This window comes from Miniopterus natalensis, chromosome 11 (genome assembly GCF_054644295.1).
Source record: "Miniopterus natalensis isolate mMinNat1 chromosome 11, mMinNat1.hap1, whole genome shotgun sequence".
Taxonomy (NCBI): Eukaryota; Metazoa; Chordata; class Mammalia; order Chiroptera; family Miniopteridae; genus Miniopterus; species Miniopterus natalensis.
The window spans coordinates 43,094,526-43,121,148 of record NC_142091.1 but is presented as its reverse complement, the minus strand read 5'-3'; the positions used below and the strand labels follow the sequence as shown (position 1 = coordinate 43,121,148).

At 44.4% G+C, this 26,623-nt stretch overlaps 1 protein-coding gene across 1 annotated transcript; it reads right to left on the bottom strand.

Annotated features, from left to right (window-relative positions):
* Nucleotides 1-787: 787 nt before the first annotated feature.
* OLFML1 (olfactomedin like 1) lies at nucleotides 788-22,066 on the bottom strand. The gene is made up of 3 exons (XM_016213979.2): nucleotides 21,651-22,066; nucleotides 19,860-20,148; nucleotides 788-2,635 (listed from the first exon to the last, which is right to left on the bottom strand). The coding sequence occupies exons 1-3, from the start codon at nucleotides 21,774-21,776 to the stop codon at nucleotides 1,845-1,847; spliced, it is 1,206 nt and encodes a 401-aa protein (XP_016069465.2). The 5' UTR covers nucleotides 21,777-22,066; the 3' UTR covers nucleotides 788-1,844.
* Nucleotides 22,067-26,623: the final 4,557 nt, after the last annotated feature.

Genomic DNA, 26,623 nt, shown 5'->3' with positions numbered 1-26,623 from the left:
AAAAGAGTGATTCTAGCTGCAGGAATTTAAGGCACCAGGGTGAGTTGTTAGTCAAAAATGCATCCTACAAAACTATCAATTAAAAGCATATCGCAAATGAAAGTCAACCTTTCCTCTGTGCCTCCATTGAAACTATGTGCCCACGACTCACACATAACTCCACTTGCTAATAACTCCACTCTACCTTCCTCTGTGAGACAGCTCACATTCCTTATCCCTGTGAAATAGGTAATCTTTTACCCATAGCAGGTAATGTCCCCAAACCCCTGGATCGGGTAATATCATCATAGTTATTCATACCTGCCTCATTCCACAATTGATTTGGGCTTTCTATATCACTCTATTAGAACAGTGGTAATTGCACTGTATCCATAGGGTAATTCCTTTCTGCCAAAGATCTACTCAAATGCTACTAGGGAAAAAAACCTCTCTTTACTGCCTATGGCCCCAGCCTGAGCTTGGCAGGGTCTGGAAAACAGCTGCAACTGTACAAAGCAAACCCTCTCATGTGACCAACCTGGAACGACAAGGGCCTCAGCACATGACACAGACTGGCACCACAGCCTGCACTTGTGACCCAGGCCAGCCTGAATTGGACAAACGCGTGGGAAAGATTTTGAAGAAGCCCCTCTGGCCAGGCACAGCTGCCCTCCGTACCCTGTGCCACATGGCACGCCTGCTGTGGCCGCGAGTCACTTGGAGGCTATCTGGCTTCCATCCAGATTCCAGAATATCTACCTGGGGCTTCAGTGTGTTGGGGATTATTCACCGGAAACCCAGGCGGAAACCCAGGCGCAGGCAGCACTCCCTTAAACTGCTTTGCTTGAGGGCAGGTAGGCAAATTAACCTGATGAAGTTTGTTTGCTTAGTGTCATTTTTATTGTGTTTCATGCAAGAGAGAGATGAAGGGGAAACAAGACAAGATGAGGCTAGAGGTAGGGTCCTCACCCTCAGGCTGTTTTTCTGGAGGAAGTAGCTTTTGAAAGGCCCGTAGGAAGGTCTTGTGGGAACATGAAAAGTAGTTAAAGGAGAAGACCATTATTTTTGGTATAAAATGATGAACGTATTGCTCAGGAAAGATTGGGTGAACAAACATACATATTTGATGCTTCCTTGGGCAATGAAAAAACTATGGGATCTGCAGTATTTTATAGCTCTATCTTTCATTTTGTAGCTGTTATTTCAAATGGCTCCCCTAAGCTCTTCTTATCTCTACAATGGCAACTAATAAAGATTTGTTCTGCATACAAGACCAAGATAAGAATTAAATGATGTAACAAAGGTGCAAACTTTGTTCTTGGAAGGTAGTATTCAAATGTTAAAGTGTGTACCTTATTACTACATCTACCTAGCTTTGTGGAGAGGCAGAGCTGGGGAAATTGAGATGAAACATCAATAAGGAATAGTGCTTTAGTTAGGAGATAAAAATGGAAGAAATGGCATTTGTGAAAGAGGAAAGAGTTTGATCAAAGGCCAGAGGCAAGAAAAGCCAGGAGTATTTGGGGGTGGTCTACATTTCTAGCTGCTTGGAGGGGTGGGGTGGATAGAGTTAGAGGAAATGCTAGTAAAAGAAAAGGCTGAAAGTAAACTGAATCAAAATGTGCAGTGCCTTGAGCACCGGGAAGTTGGATGGGTAGTGGGAGTTGTTGAAAATTTCTGAAATGACGGACTCTCATTTAAGCTCTTGAAAGATCTCTAAGGCAGTAACATCTGGGAGGATGCATGTGCATTCCAACTTCACTGTATGTGATGAGAGGGATACAGCATTGTAAAGGGGCTGTGGCCTCGATGTCCTGGAGAGCAGCTTCCATGGCCAAGGCGCTCTCCCTCCGGGCTGTAATGCATTACTTCAGAGGCTGCTTTCTCTTTGCCTGGAGCTTGTAAATGATCTGGTTTCCATCATTCCAGGCATAGAGCTGCTTATCTCTGGCATTGTAATGGATCATGGAATGACTTCTTGGCCGCCTGGGAAAGAACAAGTTGGGCAGATCCTCCTTGCTAATAGTGCCCCGTGGGTCATAGACACAGGTGATGCGATGTGGGCCGTGGCCACCAGAACTATAGACCACATAGAGAACCCCACACAAGAGGAATGCAGCTTCAGCATCCTGGCTACTGCATGGGGTGTCCCATGAGTGTTCCACTCCCAGTGTGCCAGGCTCAAGTTTCGTGAGAACCAAATGGCCGTGGATGCCTGGCCCTGAGTGGATGGCCCAGAGCCCATGCTCATCCACAGCCAGGTCGATGTAAGTTGATGGGGAGTGCTGGTAGACCAGTGCTCGGCCTGCCCCTCCTGGGAGCAGCATTCGATCTTCCACAGTCCTCTTCTGCAGATTGTATTTGATTATCTCATTGGAAGTTCCTTGGTTATGAAAAAATAGGAAACCTTTGTAGATCACTTGGCCTGTTCCCTGCCAGGAATGGGTTAAGATCAGCTTCCGGGGGCCTGGCTTTTTGCTATCCTCCATGAGTGCTCGCATGTTTGCAAATTCCCAAACAGTGTTGTTTCTGGATCCGATAAAGAAATAAACCTTTGGAGAGTCGCTGACAGCATCTTTCATCCAAGAGCCATCTGTATCTGTAGTCTTCTTCACTATTTTCAGAGACTTTATGCCCATTAGCATGTTGTTACAGCCTGGCCAAAGGGAGAAAAAAGGGAGGTTACTTTGTAAACATGAGAAGTCTGCTTTTCTCACAGACAGCTTTTTTCCCCCCATCAGTGTCTAGAATGAAGTTATCACACATAGATCAATGACAATTTATGGTATGAGTCAATGAATCAAAGAATTAAATGAATACAGTGGAACCTCAGTTCTTGAACTTAATTCATTCCGGAAGGCTGCTTGAGAAGCAATTTGTTCGAAAACCAAATCGTTTTTTCCCCATTAGAAATAATGTAAATTGCCCGGCCGGGTTATGGCTCAGCAGTTGAGCATCGATTGACCTAGGATCCAGGAGATCGCAGTTTGGCTCCCGGTCAGGGCACATGCCTGGGTTGTGGGCTCCATCCCCGGTCGGGGGCGTGCAGGAGGCAGCTCATCATTGATGACTCTCTCATCATTGATGTTTCTATCTCTTTCTCCCTCTCCCTTCCTCTCTCTGAAATTGATAAAGATATATATATATATGCAGATATATATGTAAAAGAAATAATGTAAATTGAATTCATCCATTCCAAACCCCTAAGTGATTCCCTGTTTTTACCTTTCTTATGTACAGTACATGTCTAATGTACTGTTTATTAAAAAACACTTCTTAAATTTATCAAACCACCCCCCACTAGCCTTAAAGGAATCACTTTCAGTGCTTGTTCCAGGGGTGTTTTCAGAAGGCCAGCATGTGGTATCTTCACTTTTTCACATCTCACTGCCTCTGAAATGCTGTAACTGGCTAACTGCTTTTCCTTTATCCAAGTCAACAACAGTTTTTCTACCCCTTCAATTGCCTGTGGTTATTGTTTCTTTCACATCCTACACAACATCAGCACTCTTGATGGCCTCTTTATGTTTTAAAATTGTGCTAATGGTCCATTTTGCCAGCAACAAAAGCAAAAAAATATTCACAGCACAATTTCCTGAGATGTTAACAAGGTTTGGCAGTAAACTGCCCAGCATCCTCTCCTTTGTTTGTGGCCTGAGCGATGCTTTTTGTCATGCTGCTGCATCAGCATGAAAGGGTTGTCAGGTCAAGAACTGAAGTTTTGTTAAAACAAATATATTTTTTTTTCTGTGAACAACCTGATGGGGAACTGAATTGTTCAAGATGGGAGACTTTCTAGAATAGAGGTTTAACTGTAAACTGGTCTCTGCTAAGGGAGTTGCTGTCCAGCTAGAAGAGTCAGCATTTCATTCAAGTCAAGATATAAACAGCTGTTTGCTGTCAGAGATCCTGTTCACTCTCTAGAGTACTTGGGGGTTGACACAGTGAGAATGACCTAGGTGTGAAGCTGCCTAACTCAATCCCATTTACCAAGAATTTTTTTGGCATCTACTGTGTTCTTACCGTATAATATCTCCAGGACAGTGCTAAGTATTGAGGGTAAAAAAATATATTTTTGACATTGCCATGAAACAAACAAACAAAAAAATCCATGCCTCAGCTAGGATAAGAGACACTTGGAGCAGAATTAAATAACCCCAGTTAAGCGCAGCTTAGATCAACAAGCGCTCATGCAATTAGAGGCATGAGAACAAATGATTGCTGCTTTAAGTCACCCAGTTTTGGGGTTGTTTGTTCCACAGTATTTTTGAAGCAACAGATCTCTTTCATACTCTATGCATAATCTCTCTCTCTCTCTCTCACTATATATATACACATATATACACATAAATATACATATATACATATATATACATATATACACATACGTGTAACATGGAGTTTATTATATTATTATTTATTAATCATTGTATTATTTTCTGTACAAACAACTGTAAACCTACTTTATACACACACACGCACACACACACACACAAATCAACCCTACACCTTGAGGAGATCCTCTTCTAGTGAAGGATTCTGGTCCTAAACTTCTAGAACATTATTAGAGCTCTACTCATCCATTCATTCATTTATTCATGAATGCTGCATGCATTTAGTCAGCAGACAATGGAAATCTACAAAGGCAAGATTCTCACCTAGGTGTTTTGAGCTGGGGGTACAATGGGCTGGGGTGCAATGACAAATTAAGAGTGGTTCTCGCTTAATATATATATATGACTAAGTTGAATATAAAGCTTAATGTGAAATTTTTTACAAAAGTAGAACAGGGAATAAAGATGTCACATGAGGCAGAGGCTAAGCTGTAAGTTCCTTACAGTCAACAAAACCATATTTGGGTAAGTCCTCCAAGATTAGTGTTAATAAAGTAGTATCAAATTTAAACCAGTACAAGCTAAGTACTGATATTGCCTCAAACTTGATGTAGAAAACAGAAGAGTAGATTGAAACCAGTTCTGTGCCTGGAACCTTGAAGGTGGGCTGAGGAAGATTTTATTCTATAGGCAGGTGGGGAGTTACTGCAGATTTTGAGCAAGGGTGAGCAATGGTCAAGGCTGTTCAACAAGGTTAATTAAGCTGACGTTCATGCGTATGATAGATACATGGGAGAGAGGCCCAAATCAGGAAAACCAATTAGAAGAATATTCTTATAATAAAAATGGGATGATAAAGGTATAAACCAGGTGGAGGAAGATGAAATGAAGAGGGGTTTACATTTTTCTAGTTCCTCACTTCCACTTTAGACTATTATTCTACAACTTTTATGCAGAAAACCTTCCTTCTTTGCAATAGTCTTCTACATGGTGACCACACCTCTACTGTTGACTCTCATAGTCCATTCCCAAAGGGATCTTTTTAAAATGTAAGTCAGATCATGTCACATGTCTGCTTAAAGCTCCTGAGTGACCTCCCATCTCACTGAGAGTAAAGCTCAAGCCTTTGCCTTCCAGAGCATATGAGAGCTGTTCCCCCACTGCCTCTGGCCTTGTCTCCTGCAGCTCTCCTACCGTGTTCATTTTGTTCAGCCACCCTGGCCTCCTTGCTGTTCCTCAAATGGTGCCAAGCCCTTTCCTGCCTCCGGAATTGGACACTCTTTTGTTCCCCCTGTTGGCAACTCAACTATCTTCCCCAAGACATCTACATGGCTTCCTCCCTCTCTTCCTGTAAGTCTGTTCTCAAATGTTCCCTGATCATGAAAGCCTTTCTGACAACCTGATAAAAAATGGCAACCTCTTCTCCAGCTCTCCATAACCCCTTTACCCTGGTTCATTTTTCTCCAGAGTGTTTCTTACCTTCTATCTGACCCATCAGAAATTCATGTTAAGATTTATTGCTTGAATTCCTTCAATAGAATGTAAACTACATGAGGGCATGAGCTTGTCTCACCTGCTTCATTCACTGCTGTATGTCTTGCCCCTAAGATAGCAACTAGAACACAGGGCAGCATTTTCTGAATGAATGAATGAATGAATGAATGAATGAATGAATGAAGAGCTTTCCAACCACCAAATCTACCAATTGCCCCTAATCTCATACTCTGCCTTCCCTCCTGCTCTCTACTTTTTCAGTGGACCTAATCCCCTCTCACCTACTCAAGGATTTAATACCTGCGATTATCTTCCCTCTCCTGCCTCAAAAGTCTCTCCCCTCCCTATTGGGTCATTCCCTGCAGTAAACAGAAGTTTCTAGTGTGGCTCCATTTTCTCTTTCACTTTACAGTAAAACCCCTTAAAAGAAGACTTCCTCAATTCTCCCCTAAGCTACTCTAATCAGCTTCAGTTCTCCACTGGTCTAAATTCCCCTGCCCACTCCACACTGAGTCAGTTCTTGTCAAGGCCTCTGAGAAGCTTCATGCTGACAAATCCAAGGCTCAATTCTCAGTCTTCAACCTACTCCACCCCTTGAAACTCTTTCTTCTCTTGATGCTGGAACACTGCTCCTTTTGTTTGCCCTCCCATCCTTCTGGATTTCTTTCTTGGCATCCATTGCTGATTCCTTCTTATCTGCCACCTATAAGCACTCTGCCCTCACGCCTCTTCTTTTCTCTATCTACAATCACTTCCCAGGTCACCTCGTTCTATTTCATGACTCTGAAGTCCATATAAATGATAAACAATGATGAATTCCAAATCTGTATCAGGAATAATGTCCTACTTTGATATCTACTTAGTCCCAAACTCATTTATCCAACTGCCTACTCAATGTCTCTCCTTAGATATCTTCAAACTTAACCTGTCTAAAGCAGAACTCCTGTTTTTGTCCCCCAAACTCTCTTTTATCCTACTATTCCCATTTCTGGCAAGAACCATCAAACAAGTGCCTTTTCTGGAAGTCATGCCTGATTCCTTTCCCTCCATTTCCCCCCTACCAGAAAGTTCTGATAGTAAAACTTACCTTTAAATTATGGTGTTATACTTACATGAAAATGCTCAAATGTATCTCTCTCCCCCTCTTCCCACCTCCTCTTCCTTTGTACTCCTTGAATCTTCTCCTCTTGCCTAGACCATGACAATAATCTCTGATTTCTATCCCTTATTTTACTCTTGCTCACCTACAGTATCTTCTCCACAAAGCAGTAGGAGTGATCTGCTTAAAAACATAAATTATGTGACTAACCTGCTAAATCCTTTCTCCTATCACTCTTGGAATAAAATCTTAACCCCCTACCCTGTCCTAAAGGGCCTACATGATATGGCTGCTGCCTATTTCTAGGACTTTATTTCCTACTCTCCTCCCCCTTGCTCACTGCCTTGTGACACATTGGCTTTCTTGCTATTCTGGGAGCACTGTCAAGTTTGTTTCTACCTCAGGGCTCTTGCACTTACAATTCTTTCTGCCTGGAGTGATCATTTTTCTTGATCTTTCCACATTGTGCTTCTACTCATCTTTCAAATCATAGTTTCGGTATCATCTCTTTAAGGAACTTCTTGAGACTTCTGCATCTAAATTTAAAATGATGTCCTATAGCCTATAGCATCTTTTCCTAGTTCCTTGCGATCACTCATCACATTCTGTAATTATATTATCTGTTTTGTTTATTAGTTTATTGTCCTCCCCTACTACACTGTAAGCTCCACAAAAGCAGGGCCTTTGTCTTCATGTTTACTATTGGACCCTACTGCCCAACTCAATGCTTAATGGGTTCAATAACTATCTATTGAATTAATGAGGAAAGCTTCATTCAAGTAGATGTTTTTCTAGGGTCTAAATAGTGCTGCATATCCGGAGTTGTGATCACAGTCTTGTCTTAAGTAAATAATATTTGTAAAGTACTTTAAAGCTTTTAAGATACTTTCAAATCCATTATTTCATTAAAAAATTTGACACAAGGTTCTCATCAAGGGAACATATGGTAGGAGTGGGGGTGAGGAGCAGCCTTAGCTGGAGAGAGCTGAGTCCCAGGATGGTCAGTCCTTTCAGTGGTCGTGTCTTCACTGTCTGCTCCCAGAAGCCCAGAGAACCTGCCTGGCCCCCAGTGTGGCCAAAGCTAGGTTTTGGTACGAGATGTAGAAGTCTCTCAACCATCAGTTGCCACCATGTCCCCCTGCTGATATGCTTTGCCAGCCTGAGGGATTGTTTCCTGGTGGTCTCTGGGTCACCTTTGCCCTGACTGGCCTGCATGATAGGAAGCCAACTCACTGGGGAAGGCAGGGAAGCCTGGGCCAGCTGGGAACCTATGCAAGGCAGGAGAAGCTAACAGAAGGACCCCAGCCACACTGAGCTTGTGGGCTGTGGCATAGAAGGAGCTGTGGGTTGCCCAGTATACCTTTTTGCAGTTTCACAAGCTCAGTTTAAATGCTCTGCTTCTCCCGTATTCTCTGGCAATCACGGAAGGTGAATGACTGAGGGTTTAAGCCTGTAAGTGATTACAGATACCTTTAATGGGAGGTGGAAAGATATTAGAGAAGCTTAGAAACGGTTCCCTATTGAAAAACAAGCACAAAGGCTTGAGAAGTTAATAAATATCTATAAATATATATAATCTGTTTGGTACTGTGATAGTTATTTTATTTAGATTAATGTATCTAATTCTTACAATAAGCCTATGTGGTAGTTATTTTAATCTCCATTTCTGAAGGGAAAAAAAAATTAAGGTTTGTATAAGTTTCTTGGATAGGTCACAGAGCTATAGGTCTTTGGAGCTCAGTCTGAGCTGGGAGGCAGGGCCAGGACACCTCCAGCCAGCCCTATGGACGTGGATGGGTGTGTATGTGTGTGGTTGGATGGGGTGAAGAGTGAGTGAGTCTGGGTGCACCTAGAGAAGGATGGGTGAGGGCAATGGACTCTCTGGGACCTAATCACAGGCTGATATTATATATGCCTTGACAAGGAAGCCCTCAGCCTGCCCATCTTCCTGGGAGGAAAGTCAGCAGGCTTGCAACCCAGCTGTGAGGGATTATGTCTAAGAACAAGGCAAGTTCAATGTCTCACCCATAAGGAAATGTTCATTTAAGATGGAGAAGTACACATTGGCAGTTACAAAATAGTCATGGGAATGTAAAATACAGCATAGGGAATATAGTCAGTAATATTATGACTACTATGTATGGTGTCCGGTGGGTACTAGACTTATGGGGGGGGATCACTTTGCAAGGTATATAAATGTCTAACCACTATGCTGTACACCTGAAACTAATATAATATTGAATGTCAGCTGTAATTGAAAAGTTAAAAAAAATAAAATACAGCAAGAACTAACACACAAATATTCTTCCTCCTTCTAGGCCTCCATTCTAATGCAGAGTCCTCGGAGAAACAGGAAAACAGAGAGTGGTGATAGATGGTTTAGATCAGAGAGACAGTTCTGGGGAAAAGAAACAGATTTTTCCCCATGTGCCCCCTTTTGCTTCTCCTATCCCTTCCTTGGTAGATGGAACCTAGTAGATGGAACCTGGGACTGAGAGTCAGAGCTGTGTCTCCTTAAAAGTCCTTCCATCAATTCAGTTTTAGCTTATCTTTTTCCCAGCCATAAAATGAGGGGTTTAGGCTGGATACTCTCTATAGTTTTTTCAGGGCATGTATTTTATAATTTTTATAAATTCCACTTCTTTTAAAATTTGGGGAGAATATACTTCCAGTGTTTGAGTAAAAGAGTAAATTGAGACTCCCTATTGTGCTGCTCTTGAGAAAAGATAATTAGCAGGGGGAAAGGAAGGATAGGAAATAAATTTAAAATAGTTGAGTCTGGTCAAGAAGCAAATTATTGGCTCAAATAAACTCTTATTAAAATTCTCAAAAAATATGCAAATTATTTAAGAGAAAATGACATGCAAGGCTCCACCTGCAAACCGAAAAATGAAAATCTGTGCTTTCCCCTCAGGCAGAATTGCAGACAAGCAATTAGGATAGAATTTGGCCCAAGGCCACACAGTGAATTCATATACAAAGATCACTTATTTGGATTTTTAAAAATACTTTCCCCCTTATTTAATAACAACACTCTGCTGACCTGGTGAGACTTGTCCTTCTGTAGGAAGTTATGTTTTAGAACATCAGTCTGGATGTTGGTAGAGAATAGAAAGGGGGGCAGAGGTGGGGAAGGGGTCACAGAGAGACCCATAGAGTGTTTGCAAGTATAATCTGGATTAGAGGTATCTAAATAGTGATGGGCATGGATTCAAGAAACAGAAAAAGAGAGGTCAGATCTTAGTAACTGACTAGATTGAGGTAGCTGGGTAATAAATCAGACTCAAGGATGGGGAGACAGAATGCTTGAGGTAGTGACAGAGAAGAGAGGGCAGGTTTGCTTGGGAGGAAGAGTGTTGAATTTACTATAAAGAAGAGCATTCCTGTAAAACTATGAATGTTTTGACTGCCTCTTGAAATTCTGTTATAAAACTTGACTTTTCCAACCCCCTGAATTGTATTCGTGTTAATAAATACTTATTAATACCTATCAAGTGAAGGTATGATGTTGACACTGTGGTGACGAAAATGACAGCTCTCAGACCAGTAGTCAATGACAAGACTTCAAGCTATTACAATAGCATTGTCAACGGGGAACTTAATTGTTCTAGAAATTAGGGCCATTTCATGCTTTTTGACCACAGATTCAGTTTCACATATCTCAGCATGGCCCTCAAGGTCTTTCTTCTGACTTCCCCTGTTGTCACTTCCCCGCCACACTAGATTGGTCACTAGTCACCAAACTTACCAAGGCCTCCACAATTCTAGACATTGCCCATACTTTCTCTTAGCTCACCATCGCTAACTTGGGATACATCTACTTGTCCTTCAAAACAAAATTCTCTGACTCCTTCAGAGCAGTTGGCTGCTCCTCCTGTGTCCAAAGCAGCGTTCTCTCTTCTAGGGCAATTTTCATGCTGAACTGGAATCGCTTATTTACTTTGTTTCCTTGCAAGCACTTCAGAGAGAGACTGTGTCATATTTGTCTTTTTATCCACAGTGCTTGGGACATAGTACATATCTCCGTCCTATTCAATCTTCTACTGCTTACCTTGGGAATCAATTCAATTCGGATAATGCAGCATTAGTCAGTGTCCAAACCTGCTATCCCAACTCACGCTATGCCAACTTAGAAATCAAATCGATTCAAATAAAGAGATGTGTGTGGACATTAGCAAGTGCTAGTTCAGTGTTTCATGCCTGGGTGGCTGGGTGGCAGGAAGGCAAGAAAGCAGGAAGGCCTGCTTGTATGAAATGGTACTCAGTGAGCCACAGGAGGTGGCTCTGTAGGGCTGTGAATCCAGGGCTTAAACAGGGCCTGGAATACAATAAATGCACTAGGTATTGGTGAGTTGCACAGAACTCTTGGGTAAATCCATACCAGAGGTTTTTCTAGGTGCCCAGCACTAAATTCAAAGTATTTCATGGCCCCCGGTATGGAGCCCTGACAGCTTCCCTTTACTGGTGATTGGAAATAGATGGTGAGGAAGATGACAAGCTTGATGTATGGCTGGTTGCTTGCATGGCTGCGTGTTGTTCAACAACATCAACTCCATGGGAGAGCCTGGAAGCTGAAAGCTGTGTGTGAGTCCATCCCACTTCTACTGGGGTCCCACACAGCCAGGCTCCTTCAGATACCTCCCTTCGGAGGAGGCGAGCTCTCTATAACCCTTTACCGTAGTTGATTTTCCTGCACAGTATTTATTACTTCCTATCTGACATGTTATAAATTTATCTTTTAACGTATTTACTGTTTGACTCCCTTCAATAAAATGGAAACCCCATGAGGGCAGGGCTTTGTCTAATCTGTTATATTCACGGCTGTATGTCTTGCCCTAGAACATCATCTGGCACATTTACAATTTCTATATTTTAATTATGAATAATTAAATATCAATAAATGCAAATATCAATAGATGTAACTTATACAAAAAAAACCTCTTTGGGGTCCTGAATAGTTTTTAAAAGTGTGAAGAGTCCCCGAGACTAAAAGTTTGAGAATGCTGCCTGGGAAGATGCAGGCCAGTCAACACTGATGGGAAGCGAAGCGCAGTCCTCCAGGGAATTTCTGATCAAACAGCTCCGTCTTGTATCAATTATCTGACTGTTGCAACATGTAAGCATTCCAAGGTTGTAATTATGAACTTCCTGCTTTTATTTTTTCATTTAAAAACTCAGCTGGGTTTTTTTGGTTTGTTTTTTGTTTTTATTTTTTTGCATAGTGTCTTTTTTTTCTGTAATAGTCTTACCAAACTAAAAAGGATAGAAATGTTCTTCTCAATTCTCCCATTTGCCTGGTTAGAAACTAAAGTCATTTTGACATTTTACCATGGATTAACCTCATTTCATTCTGTTCTTCTCCTCCTTCCTCAAAGTCTAGGGCCTGCTCCCCTGAACCCAAACTTCGCAGCAGTCTTCTCACTGGTTCTTCGATTTCATCTCAAAACCATCAATCACACTAATGCCCGAGTCACTGCTCTCATATAGAAACTTGCAAACTTAAAAACTGATCTTGAATACTGCCTGTTTCCAAGGGTGTCAAGACCAGAAGCCTTGTTAGATGCTATTAGAGGTTCCAGTGAAAGGGTGGGCTCTGGAGCCAGACTTGGAACTTGCTTTGGCCAAAAGAATTTGGTAAAAGTGACCTGATTTTGTTGTGTCTGTGCCCTCTCTCTCGGACGTCTTCCTTCATCATGAGAACAAGCCCAGGTTCGCCTTCTGAAAGACCAGAGACCATGTGGAGGTGATCCAAGCCATCTCAGCTGAAGCCACCTTCAACCAGCCATCCCCTGGGCAATGTGCCACTAGGGAACCCAGACAAGAGTGGCCAAGCCTGGCCCAGACCAACAGAACTGCCCGGCTGCCCTGTAGACTCCTGAGAAATAACCAGTGACTGTTGTTTTAACTGCTCACTTTTGGAGTGGTTTGTTATGCGGCATTATTGTGGCAACAGATAACTGACACAGGGTAGAGGTGGGGGGATGGGGAGCGGAGATGAAGGCTGAGATGAACCTTGTGTGTCTTGGGGGTGATGTGTTCTCTGGATGGAGCAGGAATGTGGGAGGAAGACAGGCTGCATGAAACACTCTGAGCCACAGTTCTGTCATCTGAAAAGCAGTCATAATGGTACCTACCTAGCAGGGTCACCATGGACAAGATAACAGATAAACAGTGCTTAGTGCAATCTCTGGCAAATAGTTGCCTCCACTTTCTAACGAACTACTCCTCCAGGTTAGAAAATATTGATTTCTACTCTGTTCCAGGCACTGCAACAGACTTGAGAAACACAGCATGAATCACACAGGAAGGCATGAAGTATATTTTATGTTCTCAGAATAGCAGATCCCACACAGCATAGTGTCGGGTGGATGGAGATACGTAGTTGTGGTACAAGCCAAAGCTGAGAAATGTTCAAAGTTGCTGTGGTCAACTGTTGACTTGTTATTTACTTTCACAATAAAAGTAAATACAATAAATATAGTACATACAATATTCATAGTGTTTATTTAATCAGCAGGTATTACTTTCATAGACAATAACATGACAAATTATTTAAAGAAAGCAGGGTTAGGGTCAGAGCGTGAGGGCTTTCTTTATGTTATTTAATGGGGTTTGCTTTAGCCTGTAGGTTTGGGTTGCCACCATGTTGATACAGCAATGATAAAGTCACTCTAGCAAGATGATCGCAATGGCTGTACAAGAGGAAGCCCTGGCACAGCAAGAGGCTGGCAGCCAGAAGCTGGGAGGCTCTTGTAATCAAGACCAGGGCTGATGAGGGAGTGGTGCAGATGGAAAGAATACATTTGAGAGATTCAGAAGGAAGAATCTCCTGGATGTGGTGCCTGGTTGGACGAGGGCCGAAGAGATACCCCTGAGATTTCCAGCACAGGAAAGTGTGTGGGCAGCTCTTCTGTGAACCGAGAAAACCAGAGGAAAGCAGAGGAGTGCTGTAGTTTAGGAGTAAATGAAGGAGAGTCAGGAATTAAAAGTCAAGAAAGAAGGGGAAGAAAACAGACCCATCTAGGCCAGGGTTTTGTTTGTTTTTTAAAAAATATATCTTTATTGATTTCAGAGAGAGGAAAGGAGAGGGAGAGAGAGAGAAACATCAATGATGAGAGAGTCATTGATTGGCTGCTTCCTGCATGCCCCCTACTGGGGATCGAGCCCACAACCCAGGCATGTGCCCTGACCTGGAATTGAACCCCGATCTCCTGGACCCTAGGTCGATGCTCAGCCGCTGAGCCACACCCGGCTAGGCTAGGCCAGGGTTTAAAAGAATAATTTAAACCAAACTATCTGTGGGAGGGATCATCATCAAATAGCAACCAGCAAGATTGACATGGTCTTCATATGTCCCACAATAAGATCAGAAGCAGCTGAGCCTTGTGGGAGCAGACATCTGGTCTCAGAACACAGGGCTCCTACCTCGAGTGCCTGTGTGACAGGCTTGGAGGTGACCTGGAGATGACCTCTCTGCCTCCAGCCTATGCACACTCAGCCTCCTCTCCTGCAGTCCGTTCTGTACACTGTGACCAGAATGATCTTCCTAAAACCTCCGTCTGAGCCCCGACACTCCCATGCTTACCACAGTCAAGCAGAACAGCACACATGAAGGGAAAGGTTTACGGTGGGAGCCAGCCTGCCTCTGTTCGAATCCCAGTTCTGGAACCAATTAGCTATGAGACCTTGGACAGTTGCTTATCGCTTCAATGCCCTGATTTTCTTCCCCATAAGTGGGGGTCAATTATAATGCCTATCTCATAGGGCTGTTGTGAGAATTAGGTGATATAATCCAATACATAAAATGCTTAAAGATTACCTGCTACATAATAGGCACTCAGTAAAGACTAGCTACTATTATTCACATTATTTTCATTTCCCACAGCTTGAAAGTGTGACCTAGCTTAGCACAAAAGAGCTTAGCTCTTGTCTGGCTCTTTCATCTCCTCTCCGAGACTTCCCCCTTCACCTAAGACCTACTCAACACTAAGCCTGACTAGGCCTTTGTGCCTCCCTGTACAGTTCCATTTGCTTGAAGTGCCCTTTATTCTCTATGTGATCGCTTCTTTTCATTATTAGAACTCAGCCTGAGGGTTACTTTCTGGATTCCATAGTCCCCCCCATCTCCACGGCAACCCTGACCTTGCCTAACTCCTTACTGCCTGCCCCTGTGCTTCTGTGACACCTCCATCAGAACAATCACCCTCCGGCTGTTATCCTGTTTGCTTCGATGCTTCCTCACTTGGCTGTAAGTTTTCTGAGGACAAATGTTATTTACTAGTCAATGTTCCATCTCTAATGCCTGGCACAATACCAACATATAGCTGGAATTCAGTTAGACGTTTGTTGAATGAATGAAGAAATGAGTGAGTAATAGAGCAAAGAAATGGATGTTCACTCCACCTGGAGCGAAAAGCCACCAGCTAAAACAACTTTGGGACCTTCTCTTAGTACCTGTAGTGATGAGGCTGGAGGTGTCCTCACAGACCACAGGCCTTCCAGATGTAAGGAAGAGGCGTGCTGTGTACATGGGCCTTGCTGGAGCCAGTACAGTGACCTATTGTACTCTCTAGGAGACAGCACAGGACGTGCTGTACACATTCCTCCAGCGTTGCTAGCCCCATGAGTGGGGAAGAACTTGTGTGTGTAAGAGTGCATGTGTATACATGTGAGCACGTGTGTGCACATCCAAGCTCTCTCGCACTCTCCTGTGCTCACACTGTGTGCATACCCTCACTCTCCTCCTTCACGGTAAATAGATCTGTTGCAAATTAGAGTTAAACATCTCTTAATGTTTCGTGGCACTCATTGCAAACTTACAGGCCCTGGGGCTTGGCTCACAGATGTGTTTTATTTGGCTTCCAATGGATTTTTTGTTTGCTTACTTGTCTTGTTTTTTATTTTGTTTTTAACGGCTTTGAATATGAGGCACACACATTGAGACTACCTGAATGGATATCCCAGAGGCATTTAAATTTGCAGCAACAGACTTTCTTCTTTCAAACATGATCTAATAAAAGATATGAGTTATTTAATTCAGCAGGGAGAGAGTTACTTGAGGTAACTTGCATGCACCCTTGTAATAAAAGGAGCTGGACTAGAACAGGAAATAAAATCTTTTACAATGCCTCATTCTGACTGCCTTGAGAATTTTTCTTTACAAGCGATTTACAAGTTAAAAAGAGGTTAATACTCTTATCCACATAAGAATGCAACCATGTGGAGCAGGCCAAAGACTTTTGTTGGATAAATTCTCCATCTGGGGATCTGAGGCAATGGTGTTTTGCCATAAATCACCAAGTGCAATGCAAAATTTCTTTATACTAATGAGTTAAAGGATCAAAGACTTGGAATGATTTTTAAATATAAGTTAGATTGTATTCAAGTAACTTTCACTCTGCATTCTGAAGCATGTGTGTGTGTGGACATATGTGCATGCACATGTGTACGTGCATATGTGATAGAGGGAGAAGAGGAGGAAGGAAGAGGGGAAGAGGGGGAGAAAAAGAGAATGTATATGCTTGTTAGAGCTAAGATTCTAAACATTTTACATAGTCCCCAAACATCCCTGGGACTGTGGCACTCATGGGAACATCTTTGGGTATCTTCTCTAAATAAAGGTTGAAGACTTGGGAACAGCTCTATAAGGAATGGCTTATTTATAGAGCAACTCCATCTTATTAATTATCCCCAGTACCTGGTTCTTCATGTTGCCCAAGAACTAGTTCCCGAATAAGTAAGCAACATTTAGACTGATGTTAAAATTTTCTGGAAATCTCCTGAGACACAAGGTTGAATTTTTCCAAGGAAGTTGTATTATCCTCTCCCTACAGATTTTCTGAAAAAACTAAGCTCTGAGGGTCTTCTGCCATCAGTGTCTCTTCTATAGACAATTTTACAGCCTCCTCCTTGGAGGCCCTGATCCAGACTCTGGGAATACAGAAATAAAGATGAAATATGCTCATGGTCTCATGGTCTGGTTGAGGAGTCAACTACACAGAGATATGTATTGTTAAAAGTATTAGTGCTTCCTTGGAGGACTGAACGAGGTGCGTGCTCCAGGAGTTCTATGGGTCAAACTGCCTGGAGCTCCCACTCCCACCCTCTACCCCCCGGAAGCCTTCCCAGAGAATCCATAGCATTTTTTATTTATAAAGGATGGGTAGAGAAAATAGTATATGTATTTTCAACTGCAATGGCTTAATTGGGTAAGTCACAGGAACCTAAGAAGCTAGAGATGAGCTTGGGCCACTTTGTGAGGGGCCTTCTCTATATAAAAGGCTATGAGCCTGGCTGGCGTGGCTCAGCGGTTGAGCACTCAACTATTACCCAGGAGATCGCGGTTTGATTCCGGGTCAGGGCACATGCCTGGCTTGTGGGTTCGATCTCCAGCAGGGAGCGTGCAAGAGGCAGCCGATCAATGACTCTCTCATCATTGATGTTTCTATCTCCCTCTCCCTTCCTCTGCCTGAAATCAATAAAAATATATTTAAAAAAAAAAAAGGCTATGAGATGCGAATGGATTTTGCTGTTGTTGTTGCTGAGAACTGATGGCGAATGAGAAGAGAAACTTCTACCCAGAGGAGTAATGTGATCATTTTGTGTTGTGGGAAGGCCTGCATGACAGCAGACAGATGGTAGAAGGCAAGACCAGAGATAAAAGAAGCAGTAAGAGGGCGAGTGCAGGGCCTAGCATGTTCTACTCACTCCTCTGTCCCTACTGCGTGAGTAGCACGGGGCCCATCTCCTAGCTGGGGGCAAAAGCGGTTGTTAATCATAAACTGAATCACCAAATGAGGGCCCCAGAGGCACCAGGCATGGAAGCAGCAATCTCTGGAAAGGTGAAAGAGTTTTCACTCACCATGGAGCTGGGACAGGGAACATTTCAGGGCTCCAGTGTCTGAGGGATATGGCAGAGGATGAGAGTTCAGTAGCAAGACCAGACTCATGACCCCTGCTGAGCTCAAGCTGACTTGGAGAGGGGCAGCTTTGAGGCCTGAGGGGCTTAGGATGTTCAGGGACCAGGAGCAGCTCAGGGATCCAATTCAGCACAACCATTCAGGCCTGGGGTAATTGCCTGACCCCTGGCACAAAAGTTCAGGCACATCCTAGCTCAAAAGTTCTGGTACATTAGCACCCAATCCCACCCGTTGGCTTTTTGGGCAGACTCTGTTCATCTCTGTTCACTCCATGCTTACCCCCAGCTGCTCCCTCCCAGGGGACGGCTCATGTCCAGACAGTGTCAGGGCCAAGAAGAATCACTAACTCAACCAACTTGACCAACTGCTTTCTATTATAGACAAGGCACCCTCCTCTCTGTCTTCTAACTCAGAGATAAGAGGTTCTCTTTTCTTTCAAAGCCTAATAGCCCCACTCTCTGTTCTGACAATCCTTCCATCCATTCATTCATTTGTTCACTTAGTTATTCGATGACAAAGAGTTGTTGAACATAAGCACTATTCTAGACACTAGGATACAGAGCTGAACATGAAATGCAGAATCCAGGCTCTCACAGAGCTGACGTTTTAGATGTGGAGTTAGAGAATAAGCAGTGACCAAATAAATGAGCTAGAAGATTTAGAGTAACAAGTGCTGAAAAAAAAAAAAAAAAAAAAGTAGAGTAATAGCTCCAAAACTTCTCTTGGGTTTCCTATCTCAACTTATTTCAGATCATCCACCCAAGGACCTAAGCCAAATCCCTGGGAAGCATCTTAATGCATCCTTCTCACTCACTTTTCAGTTTTAATGATCAGTCCCCAAGCCATGTGGATTTCAACTCTCAGAGGTTCTCAAATCCATCTGCTCTCCATCTCACTGACATTTAATGCAGGCACCACCCCTGTTGACCACGTTACTGCAGTATGCCCCTGACGGATCTCCTCTCTCTAGTCTTGCCCTCTTCCTTCCTGTCATGCCCCTGCTTAAAATTGCTCAGTGGTTCTCTATCGTTTCTCAAGTCAGGTGCAACCCCCTTAGCATCCAAGTCTTTCATTACCTGGATCCTGCTGAACTTTCATCCTTGCTTCCCTACACTCGCCTGCCCCATACCTGCTGGTCTGCATGTCCAAGGGTATGCACCCTCGTACTTTGACGTGTTGTGACCCCTGCACATTCTTCTCGAATTTCTTTGTTCAAAACTCAGATCAAGTGTCACCTCATTTAGGAAGAGCCATGGAGTTCTCCTGAGGGTCACCCTCAGAAGGTATGTGAAACTCTTAGCACAACGATGGTATTCAATTTTGTCTAATTTCTCTAATGAAGTGTCCCACATACATCATTAGCCTGTAAATAAAGTTTTCCCATTTGCAATAAAACATCTCCAAATACAGGCTCAGGGGAAATTGTCTCCCTCATTATTTTAATAAAATGGACTCACACAAGACATTTTCCTTTCCTTCTCTTTTATGTTTTTGTTGCTTGTTACTTGTTATTTTAATTTGAGCTCCTAAACATTATTCTTAATGGCCTGGAAGTGATTCTGATGGGTCACAAGAGAGGAGACAAATCCCCTAGATATTATTGCCATCCCCACAGCACACACAATAATTTACTGCAGACCCGGACCCTGAGGGTTTGCCTGGCACCTCTGCAGCCCCTCCTTACTCACAGGGCCCTGGGAGAATATACCAACCTATCACTCTCCCTGGAAGAATCTGGAACCACATGCCTCTGATAACCAAGGTCTATCAGGAGATGCCCTTCCTGGGCTGACCTCTGACACTGTACCCCTGGCCTTCTATGGGGCCATTAGGAATGTTATGTGAAAGGAAAAGCTGCTTTCTGAGAAGGATTTTCCTCTGGACACCTGTTCCCTGCAAGGTTGCCCGCGCACTGGCACAGAAGAGAGCACACCCAGCTTTCACTCTCACTGCCAGCACTGCCTGCACTTCCCGCACCTCCTGTGCCTCTCAGTGACAGTCCCTAGAAGGGTATAAAAGACAGAGCTCCCTTACTTGCATTCAGCAGAGTCCGAATCTTTTTCTCTTCTTCAGCTTCTTGGACGAGCTTTTCTGCCAGCATCTTCTCTTCCGATTCCACGCACAGGTCAGCTTCTCGCAGGTACTCCAGGTAGTCAATCTCCCGCTGGGCACGCTCCACCCTCAGGGCCAGGTTGTCCACCGCGCTCTTATACTCACTCGTGTAGGTCTGACACTGTCCCAGCATAACGGATACGTTTTTCGAGAACTCGCGGAACTCTTGAATGTATGTCCTCGTTGCTTGGGTACATTTTTCCAGTCTTTGCTTCAGTCAGAAAATAAATTCCCAAATTACTGCTAGTTATTGAAGTTACCCAAGTAATATATAAATGGCTATCAGTCATTAAAAAAGATTTTAAAAATACAAATAATCAAAGATGGGGAAACAAAAATCACCATTCATTTCTTAATCCAAAGTACTAGTGATACTTTAATGTATCAGTTAAGTTTTTCCATGAATTTAGTCATAGATTATAAATATATATTTTATTTTTTAATTTTATAAAAATATGTTTTTATTGATTTTAGAAAGAGAGGAAGGGAGAGGGAGAGAGAGAGAGAGAAACATCAATCTGCTGCCTCCTGCACGTTGAACCCATAACCCGGACAGGTGCCCCGGCTGGGAATTGAACCAGCCACCTCTTGGTGCACAGGACGACACTCAACCAACTGAGCCACAATGGCCAGGCGTAAATATATATTTTTAAAGTGTTGGGCAAGTTGGTGCTACATGTCATGGTTGAGAGTAATTCTGGCACTTTAAGGAGGTGAGACCGGAGGAGGGGTCCGAGGAGAGAGTGAGTAAAGCTGCAGCGAGGCACTGGCCTGGGAACATTTCATACACCACCTCCAGGCCTCAGTCCGTCGGCCGGACAGCATTAGGAAATGTTTTGGGCCTGCTCTGTGGAATTATTTTACCCTGACTGTAACTAGATGACTAAGTAATTTGAACTTGGAAGAATTTTCAGGAAAATATTGAAAGTAAATATTGAAGATAAGAGTGTCTTTGAAAGAAGACAACTTTCAAAATTTAACTTGTACAAAAGCAAGGCAGTTAAGTATGAAATAGTCAATGTCAACAGCAGGTTATGTCAAAGGCGGATGGGGCAGAGGGTTACATTTGTCCCTGGGAGCCTGTTCATGCTGCAAAAGTGTTGCATTTTGCAAAGTTTAATGAAGTGGTAGCTGCAGCACATGGAGAAGAGGGCCCAAACGCTCTCTCTCTGCTTAGCATGGTTGAAATCTGCTCATTTCTAAATCCAAGTCCAGCTTTGCAAAAGAAGCTCTGACAGCTTGTTGGCACAACAATATCATGACATTCTACAGTGACCTAATGGTTTATTCTACAAAGGCAAAAAGAAAAGCTAAAATTAGCTATCATCTTGATATAGTAAAAATGAAGAAAGCCACCCCAAATTTTAATTTTCTTATTTTAAAAGTTGAACTATTGAATAATAACATTTTGAACATATATGGGTATGCCAGGAAATGTCCTAACTATGGAATAATTTATTAAATCTTCAAAATAGCTTTAAGAGGTAAATTCTATTATCATCCCCATTTTACAGATGAGAAAAACTATACAGAGGGAGTGGTGCAGTCTGGACTCTGGTGCTCTAAATTATTAAAAATGTCAAGTGTAACTTTAGCAATGTATTTATCATTTACTGTCTGAGAAAATGTATCCAAGTAGATAGGGAGGCATGGGTAAGAGAAGGTGACTTCCGGGAGGCATGGTCCCTCATCAGGCATACAGATGCCACCTACCTCCAAGACTTGAAAGCGCTGGTAGATGTAGTGCACCATGCCTGGGTCCTGAGCGCACTGTGGCGGAGGCCGAAATGCTGAGAGGAACAGAACCAGGAAAGCAGAAGCTCCCCGAAGGGCCAGCATCGTCCTGTAAAGCACCCAAGGGTGGCCTCTCCGATGCTGGGCCTCTCGAAAAAGGCTCGAAGGTTCAGGTGGTGATCTCCTGGTTTCTAGACGCTGCTGTGAAAATCCTCTAAAAACAGCCGGAAAGTAAAGTTCGCTTGTTATTCCACCAGATGTGTGACCTCACTCTGCAAGCTGGTGATCAAGTCCAGCTGTTGCAAGCCAGTCCCTGGAGGCCTTTTGGGTTGGCTTGGGGTAGAGAGCTTCCTGGGTCCAGCATCTGTTGGCATCACCCTTGACACACACGGACCCTCCCCAGGGTAGTGGCTGCACCCTGCTTCTAGGCTTGGGTGAATGTGCAATGGGGTGGGTGCAGGAAGGGCTTCTCCCCTCTCCCCAACTCTTTTACTTGTGCTTCCCTCCCCCCAGTGGACCCTGCAGTCCAATCACAGCCCCGACCTAACACACACCACCCCCAACTTCTCAGAGTTGGAATCTCAGCTTCATTTCTGGCACAAACTCCCAAGATCCATTTCCCAGAAGTCCTGTTGGGAGACCCCACCCCTCCTCCAGACTCTCTGCATTCCTGCAGCTCTTAAAGGCACAGCAAAGGGGGGGGGGGGGAAGCTCAGATATGCACAAGACTGTTTGCCCCTTGGGGAGAGAGGTACAATGGGCTGCAGACCTGGCCACCCAGGCTGATAGTTAAATAATTTGAGGCTCTAGAGCAGAAGAGTTCTATTAAGATGCACAACAATTATTGATACAGTGATGCTTCCAGAGCTAAAGCATCAGGAAATGTAACTCCTATAAGGAAGCCCTTGACTTTTCTCAGTCCCTGTGGCAGAATTCCTTTCACTTGTAGCTGCAGGCCAGCAATACATAGAACTCAATTCCTGCAGGCCCCAGTGCTGTTGAAGATAAAGCACATCCTTAGGATAAAATCTTCCACTTTTTGCCTTTGCTGCCCAGGCCTTTACTTATCTCAACCTCTCCTTCCATGGGTGGGTCCAGGACACTCATCATTCTTTCTCAATCACCTACCAAAGTAGGGAAGGTTGTGGCATCTATGGGATGTGGAAGGAACTGTGGCTAGGAGTCAGAAACCCTGGGTTTTCAAGAGACATTGAAAGACTGAGAATTTTCAGTGTGGCCCTTGCCTGTCCTGCCCCCATTAGATGCTCCTCTCCACCTCTCTTCCACATGACCTTAGCCCTTAACTGTGCCTCCCAACATTTTCAGTAAAATCACAAACAATGGCTCCTCATCCTTAGCTACAAGTCCTCCTATTTCTGAGAACCATCTTCAAACTATTCCCCAAACTATTTCAACTTCAGCTGGTCCTTCTTCTTAAATCCTTATAAAAAATACTATTCGACTCAGCCTCCTTGCCCAAGTGAGAATGCTCTTTGGAAGCTTCTCATGCCAGTCATTTTTGAATAACATCTTATGCTAAAGGTGCTCTCGTGGACTTTCTTCCAGGAGCACCTCAAGCCCTAACTTTGAGACTGAACTAAGATGGGAAGGTCCAGTGGAGGAAATCGAAGATTGTATCACAATTAACTTTGGGGGCAGTGTTGTGGAGAAACTTTTTCTTGGTTTTCTACAGCACACTTACATTATTTTTACAATGATATGCTCATTCGATATTAATGAAGTTTAAGGAATTACTGGAAAGTTGGTGAGAACACAATGAGAGGCCTCAGGCTGTTGTTGCCCAGCTGTGGATGGGGTGTGCTCCAAAGAGCTTGGCTTCAGAGCCCTTCTGTCCAGTCTTGCAGTTTCTCTCTCTACCTGCCAGTGACTCAGGTCCCACACCAGTCACCAGTGTCACAGGGATAAACTTAGTCTCTTTGCTCTACTTGCACCCACACGATCGTAGAGCTTCACTCTTTTGAGCCCAGAGGTAGCAGAGGCCCATAGCTGGCTCCCCTAAGCCATTAGGATTGATGAGCCACAGGGCAGACCCAGAGTGGAAACCCTCGTGGTCTTGTGACCAGAGGTTTCATAAAGAAAAATTAAATTCACCTTGGAGATGGTCACAGCTTTGACTGTCATACAGTAGCCAACTCTGGGCACCTTCACTCAGAGCAAGCCTTACTCAATGGGAAGAAAAGGATGGCCTGCTTAGCCTGCAGTTGGGATAAAATCACTCACTTGGTTCTTTGCCTTCCTTTTAACCTCTGGCCTTGACCACTGTTATAAGCTCACTAGTGAGGACAGTGACCAAGCATAGTGACCTCCCTTTTCTCCGCTGCCGGTGCTTGATTCTTCTGCTCTCTTGTCACAGTGTCCTGAGAGAGGAAAGGGACCCTCTGACAGCCACCACTATGTCCTCAGTGTGGTTGGGTCTAGGTCACGGTCCTTGATCTGTAAGCCCAGGCCCGAGTTGACTGTTTTCCCTAAATGACTGTTCAGAACTGGACATACTAACCCCCAGCCAGCCAGCCCGCGGGGGCCGATCTCATCCAGTTCTCCAGGTCCTCTGGGAGTTCTTTGCCTCCTTCCCCACTGGTGGCCCTTTCCCGCTGAGCCTCCCTGTGAACCGAGCCCCTGATTCCCAGAGGCTCCTTGCTCCCCGTATCCGCCGCGTTGCTGAGAGGTGCTGGCCAACTTGGGGACACTGTGCGGAGGAGACTCGGTCTTGCTGAGGAGGCAGTGCCCCGCTCCACCGAACCCCACCTGGGTGCTAGGATTCGGCGCTGAGATCTGAACCAGTTGTCTCTTCTCTCTCCCCTTGGCCTTGGCTTTTCCCCTTTATCCTTCATGCACCACTCGGGCCCCTACCCCGTCCTAATAGCTCTGCCTTACGTCATCCTCCAGGGCTCCAACCTTTTCCGAGTAATTGCATTGCTTCCTGCCTGAGCCATGGGAGCAGCTTCAAATTCCCTGTTTATGTATCAAGATAAAGCGCTGGCTGAGTCTGTGCCAAAAGGAAAGCTCTTCACAAGGATCTCAGCCAACCCCTCTGGCTTCAGCCCCTCCCACCCCACTTCCCACCTCCACTGCAGCCCCATCTAACTGGCCCCCAGCCCCCCAGGAAATTTAACACTAGGGGGCCTTTGCTCGTAGGTCCCTCAGCCTAGAATATCCCTCTCTTTCAGAACCAGCACATTCTCACCCATTCCTCACATCTTCCTACCGCTTCCTCACCCCCATCCCAGGCAGAATAACCCCTTCTTTCATCCGTTTTCATAACACATTGAAGTTTGAATCTTGGAGATCTCTCCGTGGCATGAGCAGTGGTGTGGACGGAGGACCAGAGGAAAAGTAGGCCTGTTAAGAGCCGAACTGTGCCCCCCTGCAAAGTTTGTATGTTGGAGTCCTACCCCCCAGTACCTCAGAATGTGACTGTATTTGTAGACAGGGCCTACAAAAAAGCAATTAAGTTAAAATGAAGCCACTAAGCTGGGCTCTAATCTAATCTGACTAGTACCTTTATAAAAAAAAGAAATTTGGACACACGGAGAGACTCCAGGGATGTGGGTGCACAGAGAAAGCACCCCGTGTGAGGACAGCCAGCTGCAAGCCAGGGAGAGAATCCCTAGAAGAAACCAAACCTGTTGATACCTTGATCTTGAGCCTTTAGACTTCAGAACTGTCAGAAATAAATTGCTGTTGTTTAAGCCACCCTTAAACTCCCTTCTGTATTCTCTCTCTCGGGAAATGGCGCCACCTCCTACCCAGTTATAAATACAGAGACATGGGAGTAATTCTAGACTCTTCCCCACTCTTATGCTTATGTTTGATCAGTCAGTTAATCCGTTATCAAAACCTCTTAATTTTAGCACCTAAATATATATCAAACATGCCCTCTTTTATCCTGTTACTCTGCTGCTGCCTCCTTACTTGGGGCTGCTCTATTTCCTACAGTTTTTTCATTTATTTAACAACTATCCTGTGTACCTATTGTGTTCCAAGTCTTGCACTAGGTGTGCACTCGCCTGCAATTACAGACAGGACGGGCGCATTACCTGCCCTCACAGAAGATATAGTCCAGCAGGGGAGGCAGTCACACCGATGGACCATTGAATTATGCAGTGACAGAGCCAGTACTGAGTGCAGTGACGGCAGGGAGGTGGAGCCTCTGAGTTCCGTGAGTCAGGGAAGGCTTTCCAAAGGAAGTGACATCTCAGCTGAGACCTGAAGGATGAATAGGAGTTAGCCCTACAAGGTGGACAGCAGGGAGGAGGGAAGGGAAAGGCTCTAGGCAAGAGCAATGGCAGGTACAAAGGCACATATATCAGAGAGAGCTCAGAGGACTTGAAAGGACCAAAGTTCTGTCTGAACGAGCTTTCAGTGACTCGAGCGATGGGGCTGGGAGAGTATCGTAGGTCAGGCTCCGCAGGAAACAGGTGGTGAGACCAACTCGCAAGCAAGACACTTTGCGGCGGGGGGGAGGTGGTGTTCTCTGGAACAATACCTGTTGGGAGTGAATGAAGCATGAATGAGCAAAGAGAGGAGTTAAGCTGCAATGCAGTTGCAACATAGGCCTCGACAATCCCACAAGGAGCTCTGGAACTAGGAGGGCCCCTCACATATGTCCCCAGTTAAGGCAAGGGGACCCACCTTGGCAGCCCTGCGTCAGGAAGGCATTGCTGAGGGCTGTTCCTGAGGAGGGCGGGTGTACAAGGCAGAATCCTCTCAGGTGGCCAGCAGTGTCACTGTTCCTGCCTGAAGCCAGGAGCCTGGCCCTGTCTCCTTGCAGCCCCCAGCATGGACAGCTGCTGGCCCAGCATGCACTTGGTGGAACAGTCACACCATCACTCTGCTTTTTGAAATAAAAACCACATACAGCAGAGTCCCTAGAACTCTCAAACCTCTCATTGTGATCAGTCTGGTTTGACTTTTGAAACTCACCCAGGCAG

What these genes read in the sequence shown, in the direction of transcription:
- OLFML1 (XM_016213979.2), bottom strand. Translation starts at nt 21,776, where the DNA reads ATGCTGGCCCTTCGGGGAGCTTCTGCTTTCCTGGTTCTGTTCCTCTCA. An exon ending in AGCGCTTTCAAGTCTTGGAG is followed by an intron (nt 20,149 to 21,650) that starts GTAGGTGGCATC and finishes TTCTGACTGAAG; the next exon opens with CAAAGACTGGAAAAATGTAC. An exon ending in TCGGACTCTGCTGAATGCAA is followed by an intron (nt 2,636 to 19,859) that starts GTAAGGGAGCTC and finishes CCCTTTGGCCAG; the next exon opens with GCTGTAACAACATGCTAATG.